This window comes from Branchiostoma lanceolatum, chromosome 9 (assembly GCF_035083965.1).
Source record: "Branchiostoma lanceolatum isolate klBraLanc5 chromosome 9, klBraLanc5.hap2, whole genome shotgun sequence".
NCBI classification, from domain to species: Eukaryota; Metazoa; Chordata; class Leptocardii; order Amphioxiformes; family Branchiostomatidae; genus Branchiostoma; species Branchiostoma lanceolatum.
Window position 1 is genome coordinate 18,104,242 of NC_089730.1, and position 24,980 is coordinate 18,129,221.

At 41.7% G+C, this 24,980-nt stretch overlaps 3 protein-coding genes across 3 annotated transcripts; all 3 read left to right on the forward strand.

Annotated features, from left to right (window-relative positions):
• Positions 1–5,200: 5,200 nt before the first annotated feature.
• On the forward strand, positions 5,201–8,060 carry LOC136442642 (nephronectin-like). Its single transcript, XM_066439586.1, has 6 exons — positions 5,201–5,303; positions 5,623–5,739; positions 5,980–6,294; positions 6,652–6,868; positions 7,417–7,579; positions 7,974–8,060. The coding sequence occupies exons 1-6, from the start codon at positions 5,201–5,203 to the stop codon at positions 8,058–8,060; spliced, it is 1,002 nt and encodes a 333-aa protein (XP_066295683.1).
• A 475-nt stretch (positions 8,061–8,535) lies between these two features.
• Positions 8,536–10,608, forward strand: LOC136442206 (protein GUCD1-like). The gene is made up of 2 exons (XM_066438949.1): positions 8,536–8,584; positions 8,983–10,608. The coding sequence occupies exon 2, from the start codon at positions 9,064–9,066 to the stop codon at positions 10,237–10,239; it is 1,176 nt and encodes a 391-aa protein (XP_066295046.1). The 5' UTR covers positions 8,536–8,584; positions 8,983–9,063; the 3' UTR covers positions 10,240–10,608.
• Positions 10,609–11,442: 834 nt separating this feature from the next.
• On the forward strand, positions 11,443–23,538 carry LOC136442643 (roundabout homolog 1-like). The gene is made up of 14 exons (XM_066439588.1): positions 11,443–11,490; positions 11,677–11,851; positions 12,376–12,596; positions 14,062–14,159; positions 16,843–16,912; positions 17,253–17,286; positions 17,666–17,713; positions 18,292–18,419; positions 20,283–20,388; positions 20,752–21,024; positions 21,578–21,704; positions 22,120–22,247; positions 22,670–22,797; positions 23,389–23,538. Exons 1-14 carry the CDS (start codon positions 11,443–11,445, stop codon positions 23,536–23,538), a joined length of 1,734 nt encoding a protein of 577 aa, XP_066295685.1.
• The last annotated feature ends 1,442 nt before the right edge of the window (positions 23,539–24,980 follow it).

Below are 24,980 nucleotides of genomic sequence, written 5' to 3' on the forward strand. Positions count from 1 at the left end.
GCCAGACCAGTGATTCCACGATCTTGGGTACTTTCTGTGGATCCACACTTCCCCAGACCATGAGCACGGTTGGAAATACTATGACGGTTCGGTTCCGCACTGACGGCAGTGTTCAACGGACAGGGTTCAAGGCCAAGTACAGCATTAGTAAGTATTTTAGTCAACTTGTTGGTGAATTTTTTTGCGACATAATCCAGTCTTGTCCCAAAAATGTGCGCGTCCTACAAAATAAAGGCAACTATAAAAAGCAATAAAGAAGCAATCAGATGTGTTGCCCTCCTGTGGCTTCGTTTTGGAACAAGCACATGTTTATCCTGGATGTTTAAATAAAGAAAGGCATCACCTTGCAGTATCTGAACTTAGCGTTGGATTCTTTCCATATACATTTAATTGTGTACTTTTCTTTAAAGATGCCGATGAATGTGTGACCTCTCCGTGTCACAACAACGCTTCCTGCACCAACACGGACGGGTCGTTTGTGTGTAACTGTACTGACGGGTACAGTGGGGACGGCTTCAACTGTAAAGGTATGTAAAAACTTGAATTAGCAAAATAGGATTTAATTAATGGTCTTTTTTTCTTTACATGTATTAACACATATTGATGATTGCATGAACTCTCCGTGTTACGACAAAGGCACCTGCATTAATACGGACGTTCGTTTGTGTATAACTGTACTTACAGTACTGGCAACTCTGCTTTGATTTTGCTATAATCTGAAAGAAATTCGATTAAATGTCCGTTTTGTTTATGTGCCGTTACTGTAATACAGATGTGAATGAATGCATGCACTCTCCGTGTGACGACAAAGCCACCTGCACCAACACGGACGGGTCTTTTACTTGCAACTGCTCGGTCGGATACACAGGAGACGGATTCAATTGTACAGGTGTGCTATTTCAATTTTTTCTTTAAGCCTTAAACTCACATAGAAAAGAAAAGTCTTAGGGATGAAGACATCATTGAAATTTACTAATTATTTGATATTGAGAAAATGTGAGAACATGCATAATATTATTTTGTGGACAAGTATCGTTAATAGAAGAAAGAATTGAATGCCTGTTAAAAAGACTTTCAACTGGCAACATTTCACGAGCTACTTTTTGCTGCAATGGCTATTACCTCCAATATGCAATAAACTAGGCTCTTTTTAATGCTAGCAAATACCAGTGAATAAATTCTACATCCTCCACAGACGTTGATGAGTGTATGACCTCGCCGTGTCACAACAACGCCGCCTGCACCAACACGGACGGGTCGTTTGTGTGTAACTGTACTGATGGGTACAGCGGGGACGGCTTCAACTGTACAGGTATGTTATAGACTGATAAAGTGACAGGTCCACGTTGATTTCTGTTATAGTATTAACTTCCAAAAATCAAAGTAATTGTCGTGTACATTACATTACATGAATGGTTTCAGATATCGATGAATGTATGAACTCTCCGTGCCACGTCAACGCCACCTGCACCAACACGGACGGGTCTTTTAGTTGCAACTGCTCGGTCGGATACACAGGAGACGAGTTCAACTGTACAGGTGCGGAATTTACTCTATATCTTAATAATGAACTTGTCATTTATCAAGAATATCATTCAGAAGAATTTGGCATTATGAAAAGCTTCTTATTAATTTGAATTTAGAAAAAAAAATAAGAGCATACATAAGAGGTGTTTTTGGACGAGTATTGTGAATGACAGAAGAGACTGAAGATCTAAATGCCTTAGAAACCTTATAAGTATTTTTCACGTGGTCATTTTTGTTGCCGATGCTCAGTTGCCTCGATGTTAAGTAAATACATTTGAAGACATCCCAGTAACATACCGGTATATGTACTCTACATCCTCCACAGATGTCGATGAGTGCATGACCTCTCCGTGTCACAACAACGCCGCCTGCACCAACACGGACGGGTCGTTTGTGTGTAACTGTACTGATGGGTACAGCGGGGATGGCTTCAACTGTACAGGTATGTAAACATTTACTAACAAGCTTCCAACCCTGGGGGGGGGGGGCGTTGTGAAAGAGTGAAATTGAGCTGATTAACGTCTTGTTTATTCTAGATGTCAATGAATGCATGAACTCTCCGTGCCACGACAACGCCGCCTGCACCAACACGGACGGGTCGTTTGTGTGTAACTGTACTGATGGGTACAGCGGGGATGGCTTCAACTGTACAGGTATGTAAACATTTACTAACAAGCTTCCAACCCTGGGGGGGGGGGGCGTTGTGAAAGAGTGAAATTGAGCTGATTAACGTCTTGTTTATTCTAGATGTCAATGAATGCATGAACTCTCCGTGCCACGACAGCGCCACCTGCACCAACACGGACGGGTCGTTTGTGTGTAACTGTACTGATGGGTACAGCGGGAACGGCTTCATTTGTACAGGTAAGGAAAAACTTACTAGTACGTTTGCATTTTCTTGGTTGTAATTTGAATTAGTAAAGTAAGAGTAAAATTGTTGTTGCCTACCTTTACTACAGATGTCAATGGATGCCGTGTTTGTTTACATGATTTTACTGATATCGATGAATGCATGGCCTCTCCATGTCACGACAACGCCGTCTGCACCAACACGGACGGGTCGTCTGTGTGTAACTGTTCAGTCGGATACACAGGAGATGGGTTCAATTGTACAGGTGTCCTTTTTCATTATTTTTCTTTAAGCAAAGAAAGTTCTTAGTTACTTCTTACGTATGAAGACATTATTGAAATTCACTAATTTCTTGATATTGAGAAAATGTAAGAATATACATAATAGTATTTTGTGGGAAAGTATCGTGAATAGAAGAAAGACGGAATATAATATGTCTATTAAAAAGCAGTTCAACTGACAACATTTCACGAGCTAATTTCAGCTGCCGATATGCAGTAACTTTTGTTGCTAGCAGATACGAGTGAAAGTATTCTACATCCTCCACAGATGTGGATGAATGCATGACCTCTCCGTGTCACAACAACGCCGCCTGCACCAACACGGACGGGTCGTTTGTTTGTAACTGTACTGATGGGTATAGCGGGGACGGCTTGGAATGTACAGGTACATACCGACTATCAACTACAATATGCAGTAAACTGTGCTATTTCTAATGCTAGTAAATACCAGTGAATAAATTATACATCCTCCTCAGATGTCGATGAGTGCATGACCTCTCCGTGTGACGTACGTAACGCCGCCTGCACCAACACGGACGGGTCGTTTGTGTGTAACTGTACTGATGGGTACAGCGGGGACGGCTATGAATGTACAGATATGTAAAAATTTACTAATAAGCTTACAAACTTGGGGGGGGGGCATGAATCAGTGAAATTGAACTGATTAACGTGTGTTTTCCTTTTTTCCTTTACTAGAAATTGCAACAATTCAATACACAGTGGATCGCCAGGCAGACAAGCTGATGTTGTGGACCACTCAACATTACAATTACATGATTAACGTGTTATTTATTTTAGATGTCAACGAATGCATGCACTCTCCGTGTGACGACAACGCCACCTGCACCAACACGGTCGGGTCATTCAGTTGCAACTGTACTGATGGGTACAGCGGGGACGGCTTCATCTGTACAGGTAAGGAAAAACTCACTAGCACGTTTGCATTTTCTTGGTTGTAATTTGAATTAGTAAAGTAAGAGTAAAATGCCGTGTGTTGTTGCCTACCTTTACTACAGATGTCAATGGATGCCGTGTTTGTTTACATGATTTTACAGATATCGATGAATGTATGAACTCTCCGTGCCACGACAAGGCCGTCTGCACCAACACGGACGGGTCGTTTTGTTGTAACTGCTCGGTGGGATACGCAGGAGATGGGTTCAATTGTAAAGGTGCGCTATTTAAATTTTTGTCTTTAAGCAGTAAATGCAAGAACGTTCTTAGGTATGAAGACATTATTGAAATTACTAATCACTTGACATTGCGAAAATGTCAGAACATGCATGATAGTATTTTGTGGACAAGTATCGTGAATATAAGAAAGAATTGGATGCCTTTTAAAACGCCGTTCAACTTACAGCATATCACGAGCTACTTTCTGCTCACAGGCTGTCAACTACAATATTCAGTAAACTGTGTTATTTCTAATGCTAGTAAATACCAGTATAAATTCTACATCCTCCTCAGACGTTGATGAATGTATGACCTCGCCATGTCACAACAACGCCGCCTGCACCAACACGGACGGGTCGTTTGTGTGTAACTGTACTGATGGGTACAGCGGGGACGGCTTCATCTGTACAGGTATGTACACATTTACTAACAAGCTTGCAAACTGGGGGAGGGGGGGGGGCGTTATGAAAGAGTGAAATTGAACTGATTAACGTCTTGTTTATTCTAGATGTCAATGAATGCATGAACTCTCCGTGCCACGACAACGCCGCCTGCACCAACACGGACGGGTCGTTTGTGTGTAACTGTACTGATGGGTACAGTGGGGACGGCTTCATCTGTACAGGTATGTAAAATTTACTGGCAGGCTTGCAAACTTGGGGGGGGGGGGCGTGAGATTGAACTGATTAACGTGTTGTTTATTCTAGATGTCAATGAATGCATGACCTCTCCGTGTCACGACAACGCTACCTGCACCAACACAGACGGGTCTTTTTCTTGTAACTGTTCAGTCGGATACACAGGAGACGGGTTCAACTGTGCAGGTCCGTAATTTGCTTTATACCTTAAATAATGAACTTGTCATTTCATCAGGAAATACACTTAGAATAAAAAGGGCATGGTGGAAAGTTATTAACCACTTTGAATTTAAAAAGATGTAAGGGAGTACGACGAGTATTGTGAATGAAAGGAGAGACTGAAAATATGCCGTAAGCATCTGATTGCCAAAGTATATTTTACGTGGTCATTTCTGTTGCCGATGCTCAGTTGCCTCGATGTTAAGTAAATACATTTGAAAAAATCCCAGTAGCATACCGGTATGTGTATTCTACATCCTCCTCAGATGTCGATGAATGCATGACCTCTCCGTGTCACGACAACGCCGCCTGCACCAACACGGACGGGTCGTTTGTGTGCAACTGTACTGATGGGTACAGTGGGAACGGCTTTGAATGTACAGGTACGTTATAGACTGATAAAGTGACAGGTCCACGTTGATTTCTTCTATAGTATAGATCTAAAAAAAACTAAGTAATTGTCGTGTACGTTACATTACATTACATGTACGGTTTCAGATATCGATGAATGCATGACCTGTCCGTGCCACGTCAAGGCCACCTGCACCAACACGGACGGGTCTTTTTGTTGCAACTGCTCGGTCGGTTACACAGGAGACGGATTCAACTGTACAGGTGCGTAATTTGCTCTATACCTTACTTTAGATAATGAACTTTTAATTTCATTAGGAATATCATTCAGAAGAATATGGCATTGGGAAAAGTTACTTACCGCTTATACAAAAAAATAAGGGCATTCATAAGAGCTGTTTTGGGACGAGTATTATGAATGAATGACGAGATTGAAAATACTAATGCCTTAGAAACCTAATTGCCAAAGTATTTTGCACGTTGTCATTTCTGTTGCCGATGCTCAGTTGCCTTCGGTGTTAAGTAAATACATTCGAAAAGACCCTAGTAACATACCGGTATGTGTACTCTACATCCTCCACAGATATCGATGAGTGCATGACCTCTCCGTGTCACGACAACGCCGCCTACACCAACACGGACGGGTCGTTTAGTTGTAACTGTACTAATGGGTACAGCGGGGACGGCTTCAACTGTACAGGTATGTGGAAAATTTATTGCAAGCAATTTGATTTTGTTGTAATTTAATAAACAAAATGGGAATTAAATGATGTGTGTGTTTACGCGTGTCTTGAAAGATGTTTCTGAATGTATGAAATTGTACAGGTTTGTAATTTTTGTCTCAAGCGTCAACGGTTAACATTTCACCCAACTTCACCGGAAAATATCATGGAACACATTGTGAAATGTCAATAAAGACAGGAATATCAACATCTTTTAGCAGAGCCCACAACAGAGCAACCGACGACAGTTTTGACGGAGCCAATCCACACCCTTCCCCCCACTGAAGAGGCAACCGCTTTGTCTTACACGACGTCAGAAGCGACCCCTAGCGTCACGGTACAAACTGATCCGGAGATGACCAGCGCAAGTACCGCCACCGGCAGCACTTATAGTGTAGAGCCAAGCACAATTCAGATGACCACGGTTGGTACCACGACAGCCACTGACTACCAAAACCCGTCTACATCTAGCCGGGAGACCACTGACATGCCGCCGACAACACTGGCGGCCTCACTAGTGGTGCCTGTAACAGGTTGTTGAAGCTTTCACCATTCCTCCTCCTTCTCCACACCAAAAAGTCATATTAACAACGTACAATCTACAATATGAATAGATTCTCTAGTAATGACGGATGCATTGCTATGAACATTCACAAAAAATTGCCTATGTGGTGGTTTTCTGGTATTCTCCAAGTAGGGGTTTCGATCGGAGGGCTGGAGCTAGTAGTGCCCGGGATTTTTAACGTTTCTCTCTCTCCAAGGAATAGAGGGCAGCGTTAAAAATCCCGGCCACTACTACTCCAGCCCTCCGATCGAAACTCCTGTTTGGAGAATAGTTTTCTCACGGTGGCTGTGGATATAAGACAATTCATCTTCTACTGTTCTTGCAGACTGCAGGGTAGACCGTTACGTTCCTGGTGCAGGTATAGACATCATCACCTCCCACGACTACCCCAAACTGTACCCCTCCAACCTGGACTGCTGGTACGTCATCACCACAGACCCAGGGTACGCCTTGCACGTCACTATTCTGAACTTTGACCTGCCGGACAGCTCTTCAAACGACAACGCCAGTGAATGCACGGATGATTATTTGGAAATTCATGCGTACGTCAAGAAAATCATGTGACTTCACTATCTACTTTTGAATTCATGTTGTTTTCTGTACATATGTCACACAGGTAACACTTTAAATTATTGATCATAAAAAAGCACAGCAACAACAACCAACTACTAAGAAGTATTTCATCTTTTACGTCGATGGAGGTACAACATGTAAGACATGCTGGCAATAAGATAAGCAAGGTAACATCTACTCAAGCAACTGTATAAAATTTGAAAACAGTCAGAGTCAGACGCTTGGAAACGGTAAGACTCAAGTTTGTCCGTAAGTCACAAATGTTTTCATCAATTTAGACAATGTGCTTTGTGAAAGTTTGTATTGAACTTACTTTGTATATTGTTCAGTTACCAGGGCTAACACTGAATAGCCTTCGGTTAGTTGGGCAGGCCTGGCTGTACTCAGTTTTTTTTTACCGCCGTACTTAGATAAATCTAATCAAAGACAGCGGACGCTCTCTTAAACGTCCGACCGTTTCCAAATCTTATCCAGTTTCTTGAGTAACCGTTATCTTGTATTTCATATTGTATTTCAGACCGCTTGGAGCCCCGCCCTCCCAGCGCTATTGCGGGCAGGCATTTTCTCCCGGGACAACATTTCCGTCAGGCACGAGGTTCGCCCTGCACTTCGTGACGGACAGAGAGGACACCTGGGGAGGATTCAGCGCCCTCGTTACCAGTGTTTCTGCTTCATCGATTGTTTGATCGATTAAGGGGAGTCCAACCAATTAGCAAGGGACCATTAATAAAGTTTGTTGGATCAACGTAAAGCATAATCGCTACCGGCTACACCGTGAATCTCAAAGATAGAAGCTGTTCAGAAAAGAGCTGCCAGCTTTGTTACAAGTTCATACTACACTATGATACACATGACAGGAGCACTAAACTAGTATCTGACTTGGGATAGGATACGTTAGGAAACAGAAGAATATGTATTATTTACAATATTACAGAAAGCAAGGCAATACAAAGTAGCCCTGCCGTTCGCCTCGCTTGATGCCTGCCCCGAGCCAATCGCTACACAATCATGAAAATAATGACATGACTCTACCGTTTCATCATAGACTGCTATAGATACTCCTACTACCCTCAGACAGTGAGAGATTGGAACTCACTTCCACAGGACATTGCAGACATCACCGAATTACCTGCCAAGTTTAAGGAAGCTGTGATCCGCTAGCCTGAGTGCCAGCCTCAGTTTTAGCTTCCGTCCGCTACCCAAACTCCGCTGCACTACCTTGAAGCTCCGCTGCCGGCCAGTATCGGAGCTTGGGTAGCGTACGGAAGCTAAAAAGGCTGGAACTCAGGCTAGTGCTCCGGCACCTGAGGGAGCAATAACTTTGCACTAAAGTGTTGCTTTGATAATAGACTGCGGTTAGTACCCGATCAAGAATACTACACGTATACGCAACGAATAATAAAGACAAACGTCATGATACAAAAGACGTCTTCCTTTTTTTTTACGAAAGGTAAAGATTTTATAATGTATCATCCGCCAACCTTTCTAGATTATTTTTTCCCTATAGCTATCTTCCCAAGGATATTAGGAAATATTAAGCCTTTGCCCTCAAAAGTTGACTTCCTGAAAACGAATAGTTCATTAGAGACGCGTAGCGGAATGGAGGAGTACTGCAGAAGTGAAACCAACTAAACACCGGCTGGCTGGCTCGTGTTGGGATATGTTCAAAATCTCAAAAGTTTAGAGTAAGTATCGGCGAATTGATGTTTCTGGCACTATAGTTTGATTCTTGATAACTTTTTCACTACGCTGCAGTGTCTTTGGTTCAAATCATATGAAGGAGAATTGGTCAACAGACCGACATCGACAAAATTGGGGGAGGGGGGCGACGACAACATGTGGGGGAGGGGGGCAGTCTTACTAAAAGTTCATATTTCGCCTTGATTTTTTTGCAAAATTGGACATTTTACATGTGTAGCCTTAAGTATGGACACTGATTTTTGGTTACTCATTATAATAATAATCATAACAAGTTTAACAACGAATAATTCGATCTCTTTTCTTATTTACGAAAATTTCAGGAAGTATCAGAGAGTTTCAAAATGTATTGACACTTGTCATTTTTCTGTATGTATTATTGCAGACTGAAGCAGTTTCCAATATCTACCAACTCCCAAGAGTCGGCAAGGGTTGTTTTGGTTCTGTTTGCTGTATAGTGTTTCTGATGAATTTTAAAATGGATGAACTGCACAATGATGTCGAAGAGTCCACCGAGCAAAGGGACAAGGACAACTGTCGCCCCGGCAACAAACCTCCCTCTAATACACCGCCTCTTACTAACTCTTCATCCAACAACAGTCCTCGCCACGAGGGAAGCCAACACACAGCTAGAGCACGTGCACAACAAGTACTGTTAAACGTCCCACACATACAGCAACACTCGGAGTGGGACTGCGGACTGGCGTGCTCCCAAATGGTCCTCCAACACGTCCTACAATCACCGCCGTCTGCTGACACTTTCCGCGCCCTCTGTGAGAAGATGGATTTCGGCTGCAGCGTGTGGACCGTCGACCTAGCTCGTATCATGGCCCACTTTGACGTCCCCCATCTCCTGTGTACGCTAACTCTTGGAGTGGACAACGGGTACCAACAAGAGAGCTACTATCTTGACCACTTCGACAAAGATAAACAAAGAGTTAACCGCCTGTTTACCAACGCAGCGTCCTTGGGAATACGTACAGAGAAAAAGGCTGTAACCATAGAACACATACGGGATCATCTAACGGAGGGGAACGTTGCCATTGTGTTGGTGGACTCCTCTAAACTCCACTGTGTTTGGTGCAAGGAGAGTAAGGATTGCTGTTGCTGGCCTTGCTACGTGTTGTTTTCCTGCTTATCCGAAAGCTTAGATGAAGAAGAAGTTTTCGTGGCCTACAAAACAAACGAGAAAGAGATTACGAGTGGCAAGAACCCTCCTGACTCTAAAGATGTGAAAGAAGATGCAAATGTGCCATTAGGAGAAAGACATCCTGTCAAAAATGTAGACGCTGTTGCACAAACCTCAGGTGACAGCCTTATAGATCAAAACAACACTAAGTCTGAGCATAGCCATACATCGGAAGAGAAATCTCGCACTATACAACAAGAGGGCACAGAAAAGGAGGGGAAATCTATAGAAGTCGACAAAGACAAATCTGACAAGTCCGGCTACCAGGGACATTTCATTGTTGTTTGTGGGTACAGCGAAGAAGGGATCTTGTACAGAAACCCCGGACTGGCTACGGACCTGTGCTGTTGTACACTTCAGAGTTTTGAAGACGCCAGAAAGAGTTACGGTACGGACGAAGATATCCTTTTTGTCTATCAGCAAGAAGGCAGTGGTAGCACAGGCAGTATGTAAATTTGTGGTTGATTAGACATCAACTTCATGCGCCATGTAAAATGTTGGTGATATCTCTAGCTTTTCCTCGATGCTGTGACTCAATCACGATTTTCATGCATTTGTGATAGATATTCCCATGGCCACATACTGAATATCTAAAGGTAAGACTCAAGGATGTTTTTTTTTAAACTAAAAGGACACCCACTGGCTTGCACAGAAGTCTTGTTTTTATGTAACAAGATTAGTCATGTTTTATGCAACATTAGAGTCATGTTTCTGCGAAATCATGTTTGTTTAGATTTTTTACCTGTTGCTATATAAAGTCAGACATTGATCAGAATTGTGTGAGAATGGTACTAGTAAAAAAGTAAAAATGTCTCAGAATGAAATGCTTACTTTAGTTACAGCTTTATTTATGGCAAAGCTTCCAAAGTGTCATTAAATTTGTTTGAAATTGAAATAATGTTCTGTGAGTCCTGTATCTAGCATGTATGTTCAAGCTCCAATATTAAGATAATTTTTAAAAATTTTACAGTTTTTAAATTAAATGTCAGTTTGTAGATTTTGTAACTTCCCCTTGCCCCTTGCAAACATAACCTTTTTTGTTGTTAATATGGTCATAAACAGACACAGACAGACAGACACACATGCACACACAAAAGCTTCAGCATCTCACTCCCTTCAGTTTTACTATTGACAGATTTATCAAAAAAAGGACTAAAACTAGTAAAACTGCAATTCACTTAAGTCTTAAGGATGTTATTTTGAAAAGGCTCAATTTTGAAACTAATGATTTACGATCATTAGCTTAGGGTTAAGTGATATCTTTTTTTATTGAAGGTGCAAATGCTTTGTTTGAGATTGTGACTTAAACAAAACCATACGGTCTTTGTATAGCCAGCTGTGATTGGTAGATCCTTGAGGATCCAACGGTTTGCCAAAATTTCATCATTTGAAAAAAAAAAATGCGGCTGAGTTTGATGTAAACAACATCGAAGTCGTGCCCTGCGTGACGTCACCTGTTGAATAGACATAGACATGATTGTCTGGCTGCCTCTCATGCGTATGTATGCATAACCGCGCAGTCATTTTTATCCCGATAGTTTTCTATTGTGGATGGCGTAGACTTGTGCCATGATTCGGGCTATAGTTAACAGAACTCCGGCCATATTTCGACCTGAGTTTTGAGAGTTCCAACCGCTGAGGAGAGGTCTACCAATTATGTGGACTTCCGTGGCGGACAGGAAACCTGGGTCTTCGAGAATCAAGGTAAGACGCTTTTTCCTCTTAGCCAGACATCTTGCCACACCCTTTTTCTTGGATAGAAAAAAAAGACCAATTTGATTGTATCTAAGAACCCATTGTAAGTGACCTGTAATAATGTATAAATCCTGCTATAGTGGCACATTGCAATATTACAAATACTTTAGCTGGAGGAATTTGAATGTAAACCAGGTGTATTTTGTGATATTTCAGATTGCTGTTGGACAGTGGCTGGCCATCTTGTGCCTGTGCCTGGCAGTGGCTCCTTCTTGCGCTGGTAGGAGCCCGATTGGTGATAGTGGCGGCTTCAGCTTAGAACTGGGCCTGACGCTCAGAGGGGGGTACTATGCAAACAACACCTATATCGGTGAGTACTGTGAATTACTAGATCCAAGCAGAGGTTCTGCTACGGATGGTTTTTGACATGTTTTTAGGCGTTTTTGTCAGGCTTCATACTTTGTCCCCTTTTCTTTATTTTGTTTAACTTGGTGACATAAAGAAAATGGGAAAAATAAAGCCTGAAACATTTACAATCCTTTTAATGAAATTTAAGGAAATTTTCCTAACTTAATATCTATGACCATGAGTAAAAAATCATATTATTTTTAATTTGTGTTTGAATCATTCTATTCTAGATAACCACATCCCAACCTATGTTTACATCTAGAATCACCAATAGACAAGAAGAAGCTATGTTTCTTTGCTATACAATGTACATGTATTAGTAGTTTTTTAAGCCCATGTTTATTGTGACAGTCATTTCATTGTATCAAAAGTCCTGTCACATATCACTAATTTGTACTTGTATGTCTCTATGTTAGTCTGATAGAAAATGAATGTCCGATGATGTTTACTACGATTGTTATAATCAAAATTATTGTTTAAATGCAGTGAACATCACCCATGATGGGACCCCCCTATCTGATAAGAGGACTCTGCAGTACCTAGACTATGGCGACAGGTACACCCAGCAGCTGGGGGCCAACTTCGACAAGATCGGTCTGGAAGCTCGCGGCGCCAGCTACACTGACCCTAGGCCTGTTGGCACGTTTTTGGAGCTGCCCTATAGCTCCATGAGGACGTGCAGAGATCTGATCATGAGCAGGACAGGGGTGAGTAACAGGATTCCGAGTTGATGGGGACAGACCTATGTACGGAAACCCCTATGTTCCAACATCCCTATGTTCATCCAACACCCTTAAATGTCCGGACACTCCTATGTTCCGACATCCCTATGTTCATCCAACACCCTTAAATGTTCAGACACCCCTATATGTTCCGACATCCCTATGTTCATCCAACACCCTTAAATGTTCAGACACTCCTATGTTCCAACATCCCTATGTTCATCCAACAACCCTATGTTCATCCAACACAGTTAAATGTTCAGACACTCCTATGTTCCGACATCCCTTTGCTCATCCAACAACCCTATGTTCCACCAACACCCTTAAATGTCCGGACACATCCCTAAATCAGTTCTATGTTCTAACACCCCTATGTCCCGACTCCCCTACCTGACATATGGGTGTCAAGACATATAGGTGTGTCCTAACATGTCAGGATGTCAGATCATATTGGTTGTTGGAACATAGGGGTGTTCATACATACATGTAGGGGTACATGAACACAGGGGTGTCCGAACATAGGGGTGTCCAAAAATAGGGGATGCGGATGCTATGTACAATATTTACCTGTTCATTTCAATTCACCTAGAGTCCTAGGACATTCGACAAATGAAATGAACAGTGGACCTCGGCTAATAAATGTCCCGTCCTAAGGCTTGAACCCTTTCCATGGAGTAGTGTGCATGTTGGATGAGTGACAACTGTCTGTATTCAAACTCCCAGACATGTTCCGGAGGCAGGGTTGCTGTCCTCTGGACTAGACATGCTATTTTGTACTGTACATTGAATGTGGCCTCACCTCTGCCTACATAACAGGGCTCGAAATTCATTTTTGGAAATAGGTGCACTAGTGCACCCAACCAAAAGATTCGGTGCACAGAAAGGTATTTGGGTGCACCACATCTGTATCTGTATCTGTATCTATATAGCCGGTATAACCGCCATCAGGCGTAACACACCAGCTTCGCAGGCACGCGGCGCGGCAGCAGCTGGTCATATTACACCGAACGGTCTGTTACACCTAGTCTTTGCATATCTGACTGCAACCGTTCTTTAAAGCTACATAAAGTAAAATTGAATGTCAAAACATAATTACAAAGTTTAATAAGTTAACGCTCTTCTAACTATGATCAAGAACTTCAATCTGTAATTCTATGGCTGAATTCCAAATTTCAAACAAGTAATACATTGTACATCAAATAAAGTGCAACAAAGGGTTATATTGCTTTTTCTGATACTTACATTTCAAGAATATTATGTACACTTAAGTGTACAATTATAGTACCTATAGCCTACAACAATATCTAGGTTCACTGGTGCACCCACAGTCAAAAATTAGGTGCACAGCTCCAATTATTTGATGCACACAGGTGCACATGCACACAGTATTTCGAGCTCTGCATAACATTATTTATTTATGTACGTCTTTGTTTCTGCATGGTTCTTATAGGCACAGATTCTGGATGGAAGAGGCTGCTTCAACATCCACTTTCCCCTGACCGTCACATGGAAGGCTCCAAAGCAGGATGTTGGGAAAATCAGCTTCATGTAAGTTTTTCTCAATACATTTACCTCCCATAAATACGATTATTCCTACAGCGGTCATTTATGAATTATAATTCAGTAAATTCATCCAGGCTAACGTTTGTATGTCTGCAAGGTTGGTATTCGAGTAAACTAGAATTGAATCAAATTGAATACCTGGACAGTGTCTATTGTATTGTAGTTACTCTAATTTACTATTAAAATCATTCACAATTCTTATATGTTTTGAGAAATAAAACGAACAAATAAGCAACTTATGAGACTAATATAATCATTAACTGCCACAATGAATTGTCAAAGACTGTCCAACACAAATAATAGTCTGATCAAAAGCACTGCCTGGATTATTGCTACTGTTATATTGTTCCTATACTTCCATGAAGCTTATGTTTGAAAAAAGTAATGTGTACCCAAAATGTTTCTTTTTTCATAAAATCTGAAAGTATGTGTCTCTAGTACATGTAGGCAGCTCTGCTGTTTTCTAGGAAATACACATCTGCACTGAATCTATTCAGTGCATTTGTTTCTTGTTGCAATGTTTTCCTGTCTTTGCTCTCTCCTTTTTCACGACACAGTACAGATTGTCTGGCTTCTAAGTACGAAACTTAATATTCATGATGGAAGCAATGACTCCAGCAGGCATATAATGACTCATGCCTTTGTCTATTGTCAGTCTAGAACTGTCTTGTATTTCAAGAATTGGACCAGTCCGTTACAAAATACATTTTTGTAAAATTTAGAGCAAGTGAAAATCATAAATTAATGCCTTAGTTGGAGATTAAGTTTTAATTTGACATGTATGAAGTTTTGTGAATTTGGCTGTAGTTTATTGCATGGTGACATGTAAAGCCGCATGAATCTTACCTGTCACACATACTGTAAATCTAATGCAGAAATATTCGCGGATCTCTATTTTGCGGGAGAAAATTAAGTGTTCGCTGTGGTTTTGACTTCTGTTTGAAACAATAGTAGCGCTGGTGTCACACAATGAAATGGCTTTTCGCATTGGTTTTAAGTTTGTGGTATCAAAAGAGTTCACCGCGAAAAACCGTGAACCAAACCACTGCGATCATTTCTGCTGCATTTACAGTACATGTTTTAGACCATAGCCTCCCGACCTGCTCCAGACCATGGTTAGGAGCTAGTTGTGATCAAGGTCGTCTCTGGTTGTAAAATGCATGTAGTCAACGAGGTTACCTACTAGTCTTTTAAGATTTCTGGGATTGCCGACTATGATTTTGACAAATCAAACTCAAGAAAGACAAAATTCTTCTTCTTTGATATGATAAGAGGAGCAAACTGGAGCTAGAATAGGTTGGATTCCAGGCCAGGAGACTGAGCCGGGTTGGGGAGTGGCCAGGAGTAAAGTTGTGGGAAGGTCCTGTATGTGTGACAGGGGCTGAAGGCAACAGAATGCATACTATCTGTTTTATTATGCTATTTTGGTTAAGATTTTTGAAGGTATACGGAAAAGTGCACCATGGAATAAAAGTCAAGTCCTAAGGCCACACTAATTCAATTTCTTGGTCAACGGAATTTGAAAAAGAATGCTAGATTGGAAAATCAACATGAAAACAGAATCTCAGAGGAAAGTCTGGACCAAGGTGTACACAGTTTCAGGGAGTGAACAGAGTCAGGTGCAGGTTTTCACCCCAGCCTTCTGTTTTCATGACGTCCTCGTGCTAAAATTTTACCAAAAAAACAAGAAATTAAATTGGTGTGGCCTAAGATACAAAAGAAAACAGACATGTTTCGAGCCACATTCGTCACAAAATCTTGCCATGAATAATCACGTAACCATAGTGATGACCCAGCACAATTGATTGTCTGGGCTCCCAGATGGTGACGGTGTTGTTTTATGTAATGATGATTGCAGGTTTTGTCTGTAGGTTTCAATTTTTTATACATTGTCTCTTATTATGCCATTGTTGAAAAATCAACACTAAGTTTTACATAATGGTTAGGGATGGTATATACCATAATTTTTGCATACAACTTCATTATGCACATCCGTCTCAGACTGTCTATATTTTTTGTTTTCTGCGATTCTCTGAATAAACGTCAGTACTAATCGTTCTACTTGGCTATCCAGATTCCCAACTAAAAATCAAATAGTATCGTTAGTGAACAATTAGAATGTCTAAGACTTGTACACCTGGTTATCTGAAGTCTTTTGCAATACATTATAACCTAAGGATTACTGATGCTGAACTTGTCCCTAGTAGATCTCTTTTAATTCCTTATTTACCTGTTTAAAACATTTACCATATGATAAGTGTCTGGAATCAAAGGTTAATGTTTAAATATTTTTGTAGCTAGACAGGCAGCTTACCCTTTTCTTTGATTGATTTTGATTGCACTGTGGTGTTCTTTCTCAATATAGACATGGCTTCTGCTTCCTACCAGTTTATATTACTTCTAGGGAGGGAAGTATTGTTTTGTGCCTGTCTGTCTCTGTCTCTGTGTGTTTCTGTGATTCTCATATCTCAACATTAACAAATGAAATGCATTCGTTTTTCTCTTCTGAACAGGAGGGGTCATACAGTGTAAATCAGTATGGGTAAGGGGGGAAGTCTGCCAATTCTGATTGCCTTATAATTTTGATTACAATTTGCCCAGCAACAGAACTGTGTGATATGTATTTCAAGCTGATCTACCTACCTGCGTGTTCTGTTCTTTTTATTAGGGCAACAATCGAAAATCAGATGGATCGCTATCAAGTGATGTCTCCAACTGTGCCTGCACTATCCCTACCGGTAAGAAACAATGCCATTTTTTCTTTGTCTTTTTCTCCTTTTGCTCCTCCTCACAAGAAGTGAAAATTCATCCATGTGGTTTCTAGATTTTCAGGCACCACGATAACCAAGAATTTGTGGAGTTCTTTGTCAAACAAAAGCAGTAAAAGAAAGATTGAATGAAAACTGGAAATGCCTGTACCTGTTGGTAGGTGTTGTGAGTTCGCTGTAAAGTGACTACAGATATCCCCACTCGCTGTAGAAACCAACCATGCCTTATGACATTGTGTGCGCCACAGGGCTGGTAATTAAAGCCATGGCAGTATATATTTAACAAAACTTTTGTGGCTGATTTTTTCAGGAGAAGAATGAAATCCCCCCTGAGTTGATGAACGGTATGTATATGATGGAATCTTATTCTTCATCTAACCATCAAGTTAAAGGCTATAAAGACATTTAGTGTACAGTTATGATGGGATGTTTTGAACTAACAAAATCATGCCTTAACTCATTTATCATTTTGTTAGTGATGATGCAGTATGTTATTTGTACAACATGATCTAGTTTGTAATTTGACTAATTTTTAAGTTGTGTACAATAACTGTCTTAGCTTTCAATGTTCTTTGTTTTATTCTCTTATGAAATTCTATTTATCATGCAACATCTTGTAGTTAACAACTTAAAGGTAGTGTGGTATAGTTAGCAATATCTAACAGATAACCTATCACTAACCCAGGAACTGACCACACTGTAACTGTTTTTCTCCACAAACAGACCATGCCTACTTTGTTGTAGTGCCTGTGAACCAGTCTGTTGCACTGGGTAAGTAACAAAGTATTAATATGATCATAGTTTTACTGTTGTCTGCTCACTGCATTCAAAATTTGAAATACACTCATGCTAACAGTCATGCCATCTCCAGTTCAGTAGTACATGTACATGTACTTGTATGGTTTTCACTTCTGTTATACTTTTTACCTCTGTGCAAACGGAATACGGTATTGTTGTCAGTTTGTCTGTTACTTTGTTTGTCTTGGTTTGGTTTGTTCGCAATAGCCTGGGTCCAAGGTTGGCCCATGTTCTGGAAAATGTTCTGAAGCTAAACAGTACATGATGTATACATATAGCAAGTTTTAAAGTACTGTTCTTGTGCTATCTTCTGTGAACTACAAACACTTGATAGAGGTTATTGGAAAGGGTCAGATTATCTCCAGATATCCGAAAATGCCTCTGTCTGCTATGTTTCACTGAAATGCAAACAAAAAAGTCATATACGTCTGCCTCCATGCATGTTTTTGTGCATATGACATCACAGTAAAATGCTCCATACTATACTCTGTAGTTCCATTTCACAACGTATGGTGCTTAGAACTGATTGTTATTTTCAATATTTTTTCCAGGTGAACCAGCCACCTTCCACTGTGAGGCTGTGGCTAAGACTGACATCATCATCACCTGGGCCTTCCATGGCGACAAGGACATCCCCCTGCCCTACAACTCCAGACACAGGCTGGACATTCACACCAGGGTACGGCAGCAGGACTTAATAGTCTTAGATTTGTCACACAAAATGATGAATAATGTCATCCTGAATCAAATTTGAGGTGGCATAGTTATAATTTGTTGCTTCTTGGATTAGAGAAAGCAACATTTGGTCAGACCCTTGAAGTGCCTAGTGGCACATGGGAAAGGTTGTTTCCTTGCTGTTTCAGTTGCACGGTACTACAGGTTGGGGTTGCTTGTCCTTCTCCTTTAACATGCCTTCCTTTAACACGGGACCCCCCTTTTGCATTCCTTCCGAAAGAGTGCAGCCCCAACCCAGATTTCCGTACCCTGGTTTGAACAGAGGTCTCTTAGTCAGCATCTTATTGGAACCAAGATCTGAACTTTTAGGCTGCTACCAGTTGAGCTATAGAAACATCCCTAAAGACCACATGATATTATATGTTATATAATGCTGTATACATGTAGATAAACGTGGACACAGAGTCAAGTAGAAAGTTATATATGAAGTTATTTTATTGTCAGGTTCAAGTGCAATACAGATTGGGAAGGTCCTTCAGTACTAAGGCCAGGGATGGTACAGGATACTACAGGGTGGGGGATGGTCCTTTAGTACTAAGGCTGGGGATGGTACAGGATAGTACATGGTGTGGATGGTCTTTCAGTACTAAGGGCAGGGATGGTACAGGATAGTACAGGGTGGGGACGGTCTTTCAGTATTAAGGGCAGGGATTGTACAGGATAGCAGGGGGTGGGGATAGTCTTTCAGTACTAAGGCTGGGGATGGTGCAGGGTAGTACAGGGTGGGGATGGTCCTTCAGCACGAAGGTCAGGGATTGTACAGGATAGCAGGGGGTGGGGATAGTCTTTCAGTACTAAGGCTGGGGATGGTGCAGGGTAGTACAGGGTGGGGATGGTCCTTCAGCACGAAGGTCAGGGATGGTACAGGATAGTAGAGGGTGGGAATGGTCTTTCAGTACTAAGGCTGGGGATGGTTCAGGATAGTACAGGGTGTGGATGGTCTTTCAGTACTAAGGGCAGGGATGGTACAGGATAGTACAGGGTGGGGATGGTCCTTCAGTACTAAGGGCAGGGATGGTACAGGATAGTGGAGGGTGGGGATGGTCTTTCAGTACTAAGGCTGGGGATGGTTCAGGATAGTACAGGGTGGGGACGGTCTTTCAGTACTAAGGGCAGGGATTGTACAGGATAGCAGGGGGTGGGGATAGTCTTTCAGTACTAAGGCTGGGGATGGTGCAGGGTAGTACAGGGTGGGGATGGTCCTTCAGCACGAAGGTCAGGGATTGTACAGGATAGCAGGGGGTGGGGATAGTCTTTCAGTACTAAGGCTGGGGATGGTGCAGGGTAGTACAGGGTGGGGATGGTCCTTCAGCACGAAGGTCAGGGATGGTACAGGATAGTAGAGGGTGGGGATTGTCTTTCAGTACTAAGGCTGAGGCATGATGGGGGAAGGCAGGGGCGGGAACCAGATAGTACAGGGTGGGGAAAGGACCTTCAGTACTAAGGATGGGGAGGGTACAGGATAGTACATGGTGGGGCATAGTCCTTCAGCACTAAGTATGGGGATGATGGGGATGGTCTTTCAGTACTAAGGCTGAGGACAGTACAGAAAAATACAGTGTGGGGATAGTCCTTCAGCACAAAAGCAGGGGAGGATGAAGAATAGTACAAGGAGGGGGAAGGTCCTTCAGCACCAAGGCTTGGCATTGTACATGATATTTCTGGTTGGGGGATGGTCCTTTAGCAGGCTGGGGATGGATCGGGATAGTACAGGATAGCACAGTGCATGGTAATATATACCTTCCAGCATCTTTAGACACATTACAAACTTCTAATGGTTGTTTGTTGAAACCTGGCTTGTTGACAGGACCTGACCATCCTGTCTGTAGAGGAGAGCGACCTCGGCAGGTACACTTGTCAGGTCAACACCAACAACTGGAAGCACCAGCAACATGCCTGGCTCTCCAAATATGGTAGGATATGGAGCATTTTCAGTCTTCTGATAGAGATAAAGCAAGCAGGTGCTGACCACCATGTTGATGTCCTTAGTTTGCATTTCAATGGACAGTAATGGTACACGCTTTCCAAAATTTTATCTGCTATTTTTTTTCCATTCTTCTGGACATCCTTTTTTGTGAGCTATACGTACTACATACCGCCTTTCTAGCCAACCACCTCTAATCATAAGCAATTTAATTCTGAAAGCAATCTAATTCTCTATAGTAAAGGCACTCCATACTCTCTGGAGCAAACACCCTCAGGTCGCAAACCATTATTCCACAGACACTTGACTGTTTGTTAAAGCAAAGTTTAACTAATATCATTTTTTCACACAGTGAAGCCCAAAATCACCCACCATGTTGAGACCCTGAAAGTCAAGAAAGGAGAGAGGATGGTGTTGGAATGCCAGGCTACAGGAGTACCCCCACCAATCTACACCTGGCAGGTGGGAAACAAGGATGTCCGACAGCTAGGCTCCAGGTACAAGGTGCGCCCGGACGGAGCTCTGGAGGTGAGGGCTATTCAGGTGGAGGATGCTGGGAGATACACGTGCGCGGCGCAAAACCTTCTGGGTGACGACAAGGCAGTTACTGATCTGGAAGTCTTGGGTGAGTTTGAAAGTATCCTTTTTTAACCTTTATTTAACCTTGAAAGTATACAACGATACACTCATTCGGCATATAAAGATAAGTCGACGATATAACATCATTTCCATATTAGGTAATCATAGTCAATCCATCATGTTACTCGTCGCAATATATTTTTAAATGTTGCAACTGAAGGCGATTGGTGGCTTAAGCTATTGGCCTAGCTTTAGGTAGTGGTTGCCACTTGGAAATTTGATGGTTTTCAGAGGGATACCCACTAGCCCCAGTATTTCAACATAAAAATTGTGTTACATGAGTGGTACATGTTCACAGATACTTCAGTCTGTTCTTCTAGTTGAACTATCTGACTGTAGTGACCAGTCACTTTGAAATCCATGACTACAAAAACATGATGAGTTACATTTGGTGTCAAATTGACAGCTGGTGTGTTATGCATACAGCTACAGATTAAGCTTTGCTGTCAGACTTTCCCATCATGTTGAATAAATAATGTCACCTTAGACTTCTTCAAGCTTCAACTGTATTCTTCTTTTCATCCAACCAACTTCCAAAGATCCTCCCGAGATCTACGACCAGATCCCCCCAACCCTGACGGTGCTGGAAGGCAGGGAGGTGTATCTGGAGTGCTTGGCCAGTGGGAACCCTCCCCCGGAATATGCATGGTTTGCCCCCAACACCAGGTAATGACATTGCAGGAATCTTTTTATGTGTTGTGTCAATATATGTTAATGTAGAGGTTGCAATCTAGCAGAATTTTTAACTTTTTGTATAGTTTCTGTTGACACTCAATCTATTCAAAGTGCTCTGGTTCACTGTGCAAGTTTTGACCAATGTTCACAGGTTATCAAATTGAATGTAACTGCAGACTTTAAGGCTAGGAATATGCTCAGTTTTCTAGCAATTAAGAAATTTGGTGCTTCTGGCAATTCAAGGACTTGGCAGAAGTTCACTGACAGTATGACACAGTTGTAGTAGCTTTCCTGAATATGTCAGTCTTTCTAAATATTTTACCTCACAATACCGAATGAATCAATAGATTCCCCAAAACTAGAAATTTTTCACTGAGGTATGAGATCTTTAATGTTTTGTTTTCAGTGCGGTGATAAGAAACAATGGAGAACTGTCCATCGGTGCAGTGCAGCCGTCCGATGCTGGGGAATACATGTGTGAGGCAGTCAACAGTGAGGGGACGGATGAAACCATTGTGCTGCTGGTGGTACAAGGTAAATATTATTCCGAAATTTTTGAAAACTTAAAAGCTTTAGATTTACTCTATGCTAGATCTGTTGAGAAAAATTGGTGTCATCACAATATGTTTTTTTTTTTTTTTAAATTAAGAAGTGGCAGGGCAAGAACAGGATTTTGATATTATAATTTTATTATAATTTTTATTCATTGAAAGCATTGCCACACCAACATGATGCATATATATGGGTATCAATCCCTGTGTCTGGGTGAATATTTCAATTTGCGAATCCTTGAATGAATGGGAACCAGGCAGAGAAAGCTTCCATGATGCGGGTAGGATTTAAACCCTTCTGGAGTGCATTTGACAAACACTCCACCTGCTGAACAATTGCAGCAGTAAAGAAAGTAATTTGTGTTAAACTGTTCTGTTTGTTTTTTGTTTCTTTATAAATTTCAGAGGCTCCAGAGTTTGCAAACAAGGTTCCACCCAACGTGTCTCTAGCGGTGAACGAATCTCTCCATGTCCTGTGCAATGCCACTGGAAACCCCAAACCAACTGTGACATGGCTGTTCAAGTCTGAGGAGGTACGATTCTCTCAAGTTTAAACTTTCAAATACTATTGATGCAAACTGAAACAAGTACTTTGAAAGAAGCTGGCATTTTGGGCAAAGTGTGTTAAGGAAATTGAGACTGAGTGATTTGTGATTTGTGATTTAATGAAATTGCAAACGATACAATACACGTGGGCCACAGGCAGCTGTTGCTGGTGTCGTGGCCCACACACAAGACAGTACAAAGCACATAGACTACAAATACAATCTAAAAAGCAGCGTTTTGGTGTAAAATAATGAAGATGAAGCAGTGACAATGCAATCTAAGATCATGGCTCAGTGTTTATTGGATATTCCTGTCAAGGATAATTTTTCTTGCACTTTTGACAGGAATAATTTTGTTAGGAACCAATAAGAGAATATCTTATGGCCTTTGATAATCTTCAGAAGAACACCTCATGACCATGTTAACCCGTTTTACCCAGAAGAAAGAACTGCTCAAAAGGAAGAGCTCTAGATGTCTGAAAACCCTTGAGCTAGAATTTACTGAAATGCAAATGGCTGTGTCTGCCTTATGTGGTTTCCATAAGACGTCTAATGAAAATTCTGTATTTTCCATGCCAGGTGACATCGATGAGTGACGCTTCTGGAGCTGTCCTGGCCCTGGACCTGCTACAGAGGGAAGATGCAGGGAACTACACCTGCCTGGCATCAAGTCCTGTCGGCAGGATCACCACAAACATGCAGCTCATCATTCAATGTACGCTTTTCTGACATTTGTTACTGTAACAGTTGTTGGTTTGATCAGCAAATACTGTAAGTCTTAAGCTATATACCGTATTAGGCAGGGGCATTATTCACTACATTAATTTGTATATGACTTTGTATGATTATACGTACAACTAGCTGGAATGAAAGTAAGAAGGAAAGGATCATAATTAGTTTGACATAATTAAGAATCTTAGATAATACTGTAACTTACATGCACACACACTTCCAGTAGATTCACCAATGGTTTTGGTTTGCAAATTGTTAATAACATGCATACTTGTATTAGATTATACACAATTGCATTGTTGGGTCACAGGGTCCCACGTACCAGAGAGTTCACCAGGCAGGCTACCTTTCTTGTTATAAGGGAGGGGTTGTAGATTTGCGTATCATTGTTCTACCGGGATGTCTAAACATCTTCAACATGTTGTCGTCATTCTTCCTCCAGACCCCCCCAGTGCTGAAGTGTCTCCGGCTGATGTTGTGACTGAGGCAGGCCAGTCTGAGCTGGAACTCACGTGTCATGCATCTGGAAACCCCTCACCAGAGTAAGGAAATTTCTTTTTTCTTCCAGCTCGATCTGTCCTGCACCACAGTCTGAGTTGATCACCAGGAGAGCCCCTTGAACTCCAGGTGGTCTGACACTGTTCTCCTCTACGTGGTTTTGTGTCTGCCACTTTTTCTTTTCCCATCAGGTCTCCAGTCTAGGGCAACTTCTGTTATCCACCTCTCAGAACATGGCCAAACCTACTTTCCAAGCAGAGGAAGGGTTCTTGCTGGTTTTTGACATGTTTTTTCACATGGTTTTGGGTCTGTCTCTTTTCTTTTTTCCTATCAGGTCTTCAGTCTAGGGCAACTTCAGTTATCTGCCATTCTCAGTACATGGCCAAGCCATTTCAGCCTTGTGCAAGTCATCTTAGTGGATAGTCATCTACACCCAGTTTTGCTATGCAGAGGGAGGGACTATGAATCATTAGTAATAATAATGGTTTAATGGTCATAAATTACCCGTACAATGGCAGCCAATATTGAATTGCTGCAGGGTTTACAATCATGTAATACAGAACAGATACATATTTTTGCTCCACACTTGCACTTGTGGAACTGTCGCAATGGTCTGGGCGGCTGCCATTCGGCGCTAGCAGGTGACCTCAATACGAATAGTTAACATTCATTACATGTTTGTGACTTCTTAACTTCAGACTGCGATGGTACAAGGATGGGAACCCACTGGTGACCGGAGACAGGATTAAGGCAGCCGGTAGTCAGCTGACTATCTACCACGTACACTCTAACGACACCGGGGAGTATGGCTGTGTTGCTGCCAACTACTTTGGCATGGCTCAAGCCTGGGCATATATCTTTGTCCAAGGTTGTACACTTTAATGTAATATTCGACAAAAAGTTATGAAACTTGAATTTACATTGATTATATTGCATCCCGG